The sequence below is a fragment of the Acanthisitta chloris genome, unplaced genomic scaffold (assembly GCF_000695815.1).
Source record: "Acanthisitta chloris isolate BGI_N310 unplaced genomic scaffold, ASM69581v1 scaffold4073, whole genome shotgun sequence".
Classification (NCBI taxonomy): Eukaryota; Metazoa; Chordata; class Aves; order Passeriformes; family Acanthisittidae; genus Acanthisitta; species Acanthisitta chloris.
In genome coordinates this window covers 1-5,363 of record NW_008665343.1, presented here as the reverse complement: position 1 = coordinate 5,363, position 5,363 = coordinate 1, and the positions used below count along the sequence as shown (strand labels likewise).

The 5,363-nt window shown below is 37.4% G+C and overlaps 1 protein-coding gene across 1 annotated transcript in view; it reads right to left on the bottom strand.

Moving 5' to 3' along the window:
• CRELD2 (cysteine-rich with EGF-like domains 2) overlaps positions 1 to 4,988 on the bottom strand; it is a gene marked incomplete at its 5' end in the record, with an annotated part of 11,590 nt that extends 6,602 nt beyond the window's left edge. The window contains 4 exons of the mRNA XM_009071711.1: positions 229 to 405; positions 1,187 to 1,278; positions 3,927 to 4,037; positions 4,906 to 4,988. Coding sequence (XP_009069959.1) covers positions 229 to 405; positions 1,187 to 1,278; positions 3,927 to 4,037; positions 4,906 to 4,988 — 463 coding nt within the window. The remainder of the gene's footprint in view (positions 1 to 228; positions 406 to 1,186; positions 1,279 to 3,926; positions 4,038 to 4,905) is intronic.
• Between the last annotated feature and the right edge of the window lie 375 nt (positions 4,989 to 5,363).

The window sequence follows — 5,363 nt, the reverse complement described above, 5'->3', positions numbered from 1 at the left end:
TTCCCTCCAACCTCCTTCACAATAAAGATGAATTCTGCTTCTTAAATTAAAGCAGAAAAAAAATAAATGATGGCAGTCTGAAAAGATAACCTTTGAATTTCACCAAACTGACACGTCATTTATGCTTAAGGCTGACTGATCAAACTACTTTTTGTTTCTACGTTTGTTAGTTTAAACTGTTTCTGGTTTTGTTCACAAAGATATAAGCATGTGTTAGGACTTTGTTACCTGTACAAACAGAATGTGTCTCATTTCTTAAGGTACTGAAGTAACCATTAGAACAGTCCAAACAAAATTCTCCTGTGTACTCCTTGTTACAGCTACACGAGCCATCTCCACCTCGGGTACCATCACCATCACAGTGGCCGTTTCCATGGCAAGGTCTTTCCGATCCACCACGACAAGCTTAAAAGGATCAAAACCACTTTTAAGTCAGATGTTAAAATAACTTTCTGTCCTCAGACACAAGCACCTGATGTCTCTCCCTCTCTGCAGAGACTAAATAAAATAAAAACTAAAAAAAACCTAATAAAAAAAGTCACACTAAACCAGTCTTTTTTACCCTTGAGAACAACCAATTGCAACAGAGGAATACCCAGTAATATATTCAAGATAAGAGAAACTTAAAACAGTATTTTTGGTTAAGGACCATGGCTTAAAACTTTATATTCCTGGACAAAGTTGGTACCTCTATTTTTTCTGGATCTCTGAGACTGCTCATATTGCATCTCCTACCTACTTTTAACCAATTCCTCTCATTGCCTTTTCAACTAATCATTTTTCATTTAATCCCTTAACAGTGTTTTGGCTGTTTTACTCTTGAAGCTGGCCAAGGATTCTTGCCTACAGACTTTCTGAAAGGCCACCTAAACAATAGACTTGATGCCACAGAGAGCCTTTAAGGATGGGTCAGGTGTGGATGTGAGCATCATATCAGCTGGATCCTGCACATCTCAGTACTTTTGAATAGTTTGTACACTGTTTCGTGCCCAGAATGCTTTTATCCAGGCAGGATATTCACAAGGCAACTACCTAATTATCAGGCAGTTGGGCAGGTACATACTACACAGCAGCCAGTGTCTCACACAAAATATCACACCTCATGTATTTGTCCATGTCAGGAAAAATGAAAACAAACAGGTAAAAAGAACTTATCTACTACTGCGTTTTTCAAAAGAAAAATTACCAAGGCAATCAGGTCCATAAGTTCCAGCAGGACAGCAAACTTCTATTGTTTCAATGCAAAACCACTTAAACAAATCAGGATACTTCTTCTTTCTGTGTATGAAAGACATTCATTTATGAATAAAAACCCCCAAAGATTCTTTCAAGGCCAACTTGCACAACTGACCCTGCACAACACAGCAGAGAAAGCTACTTCACATGACAGACTAGAAACCTACTTCTTCTGAAGATGATCCTATTTCAGGAACCAGTTTCTAGAAGGGCTCCTGCCACTTGAAAATTTACCTTTTAAACTATAATACTATTAGCAGACTCAAATTTTATAGATTATATTTAAGAGAAATGAGAGCAACAAATAAAATCAATTCATCTTCATACATACACACACCTTTTTTTTAACACCTTATTTTTAGGGAAGGTTTATATATAGTTTAGATGGTCTTATTCATGCCTTGCTCTTCCAACATAATTGCTGTGTCTTTATCTCAACTGTACAGAAGATAACCCAGGACAGATATTAACATTTGCTCAAATTATTGACAACTTGATGATAGGGTTAACCTTTCTCCTCTGTTTTAGCACTAATCAAGTATTATTTTAGGTTTTCTTTTAATATTAAGAAGCTAGTTATGTGATACTTGAGCACCCAGCAAACAGCCCCAATTAACAAGGAAACCACTAGATGTAATTTGGCAAGCAACTATGAGCACTACTACAGTTCTGAATGCCAATCCACAGATCTCAGTATCATGTTGATGCTGAAGTCTTGAAAACTTTGATATTCTATAGCCTGACAAGAATGTTCAAGCAGCTCCCAAGGCATGTACAACTTCTCTTTCTAAGCTATTACATCTGAACATATTGACTCCAAAGCTTAGGCCCTGAAAGGTGAATTTACTGAGTATCATAGAATATCTCAAGTTGGAAGGGACCCATAAGGATGATCGAGTCCAGCTCTCTGATCCTCAAAGAACTTTCTAAAGCTAAACCACATGACCAAGAATGTCCTCCAGATGATCCTTGAATTCTGACAGGCTTGGTGCTGTGGGGAGCCTGCTCTAGTGATCGATCACCCTTTAGGTAACAACTTGTGAAAAAAGATCTAAGGTATTCGTGGACAAAGAAACTGTCTTTGGAAACTACCACAGAAACTGAATGCCATTTGGGTATTGCAGGTTAATGAACAGAAGGCGAATAATCAATTGCACTCAGAAGGTCTATTAAATACAGAAGCTTTACAAAAAAACACAATGTATTTTATGAATGGTTTGGTTTATTTTAGGAAGGCTACTTTGCCAAATGTTCTGGTTTAAGACCCATTTCTCTCAGTTCTGCAAATTTAAGACTCTGTATTGGATAGCTCACCTTTCTGGAAGGCATGTCCTATGAGGAGCACCTAAGGACTCTGTGCTTGTCTAGAAGAAGGTGGAGGGGGTGACCTCATTGCTCTCTGCAGATTCCTGAAGGGAAGTGGAGAGGGAGGTGCTGATCTCTTATCTCTTGTATCTAGTGATAAGACACATGGGAATAGTTCAGAGCTGCATCAGGGGAGGTTCTGACTGGACATTAGGCAGCATTTCTTTACAGAAAGGGTGGTCAAACACTTGAACATGCTTTCTAGAGAGGTGGTCTATGACCCAAGCCTGTCAGTGTTTTAGAGGTGTTTGGACAATGTCCTTAGTAACGTGCTTTAACTTTTGGTCAGCCCTGAAGTGGTCAGGCAGTTGGACTGGATGATCACTGTAGGTTCCTTGCAACCGATCTATTCTATTCTATTCTATTCTATTCTATTCTATTCTATTCTATTCTATTCTATTCTATTCTATTCTATTCTATTCTATTCTATTCTATTCTATTCTATTCTATTCTATTCTATTCTATTCTATTCTATTCTATTCTATTCTATTCTATTCTATTCTATTCTATTTCTAATCTATTCCCTTCAACTGACATGTTAACATATACTCAATCCTGTATAGTTAGGTAAAAACATAAAGCAGTCATTAAGAAAGTGGATTATTAAAAAGCCTTGTCCAGTTATGAAATATTATGATGGCAGTTCACCCCATTGATTTCCAGCTATTTGGGAGTGCTGACACTTTAAATTAGTGAAACAATACTTAGAAGAAACATGATTTGGAATTTAGAAAACAGATATTAAGATATCTAAATGCTACACTGCCATCCTTGCACTAATTCTATTTGAGACTTGTATATAAAAGCTAACAGAAATCACAGGCTAGCTTAAAAGCTAGAACAGTCGGTTGCTACTCTACCATCCTCAAGAGGTGCAACTTCTAGACTGATTAGCACCAACTACTCCTTTGGTTGCCAGAAGAAAATGCAGTTTCAGAAAAAAAAAGCAGCAAACAAAAACCCTACAAGAACTAGAGTCCCTTGCAGTTTTATGACAAAAGGAGAAAAAATAAGAGAGACTAAACCTCCAAGTTTTGCAGTGTTAGTTTGCCTCGACACCCCACTGGTACCTGAGTAGACAGTATATAAGAAGCAAGACTGGATGTTTTGCTGCAACACTGCCCAAATTGACAATCAGAAAGAACAGGGTGCAGCACATTCTACTAAAAGTCAGCCTGAATCCAGCTACACCCAATGGCAACTCTTGAAGGATAGCGAAGAATTACCCATAATGCTACTGCTCAGGAACAAGATTTGCCACTAGCAGTTCATCCTCTTAGATAACTTACCCACACGAAGATCCCTACCAGAAAAATGGTACTTACAGTTTGAACCACCACTTCTCTATATGTTCTTCATGCTCTTCTACCATGTTATTACACTCGAAGTTACTACTGTCGCACAGATTCTCTGTGATCTCTACAAGGCGAATTTCACTACAAGCAGAGAAGGAAAACCGTAAGTTTAATTTAAACATTCCACACAACTCAAGGCATGACAGAGAAGCCAAAATTCGGCTTAGAATAGTCTATCAGTTTATGGTGTGTTCTGAATTAGTTCCAAAACAAAACACATATCAGAATGAAGAACTAATGAACACTACTGCAACAAAACCCAAGAATAAGTACAAGAGCCTTGTGGCTTACTAGCATTTATTATGCCTGGAGATTTTAGGTTTGATAGACTTATAGCTTTCCAGAAACCTGAAATACAGTGTGTTCCTCTTATGTTCAACAATTTAAGGTATTGCTACTATCTGACATAAACCCACGAAGCTCATTGCAACATCTCAATGATCCAACTGAGATTAAAAAGTGAATTTGAAATTCAAGAGATAGGTAGCAAATTACTTTGCTCTGTAATCAAACATAAATACAAAAGAATACAGTAATGTGTTTTCTGTGATGCACTGAAATAGTGACAACTTTAGGGAGGAGAAACTGCTTTAATTCTCAAACAAGTACTGTGGTACTCTGCACCTCCTATGACAATCCATAAACTATTGACTGTTATTTGGGATCATTATTTTAGGACTTTAATGGGTAATCAGAAAAAACCCTACTATGATCAATGACAGAATTAACTTTTGTTGTTTTCACAAACAAAACAAAGGCATTAATAAGGGTTTCAGTCTTTACTGTAACATTTACATTACGATGCAATGTTACATTTTAATCGATAAGAATGTAATGCTTGGACGAGTGAAACTTTATCTGCAATGTTCAAGTTCCAGACAAACACTGGTACAGTGATGTTACAGTGGACACAAAACATAGCTGAATGAGAAACACGAAGACAGCTTACCTGGACTCATACTTCGACAGTGTCTTCTCTTCCCAAGCAGTGTTTCCACCACCAAAGTTTTTTTTAGCTGTATCTGCTAAACCCTACAAAGTAAAAGTACCAAAAGTTACGTAGAGTTTGTTTCTAACAAAAAAATTAAGGTTACTTATATAAAAATTGTGAAAAGGTCCCTGCAGAAACTTCAGCAAAGATCTGAAGCTGCTGATGGAATTGCTAATTGTCATTAGCAAAGAAGCTAGTGACAACGTGAAAAGTTAGTATAGTTTACAGCACAACATGATTCAATTTTCCTAACCTGTAAACAATGCCTTATTATAGTCTTCATTTACCAAAACAAATCCACACATGTATGAAACACCTTAAAGTTCTCAGGAACTTTACCGATCAGTTGCAGAGGACCTCTGCCGCGTGCCACTTTGTTAACACGTAGCCCAACCTTTACCGCGCTGTGACTCGAA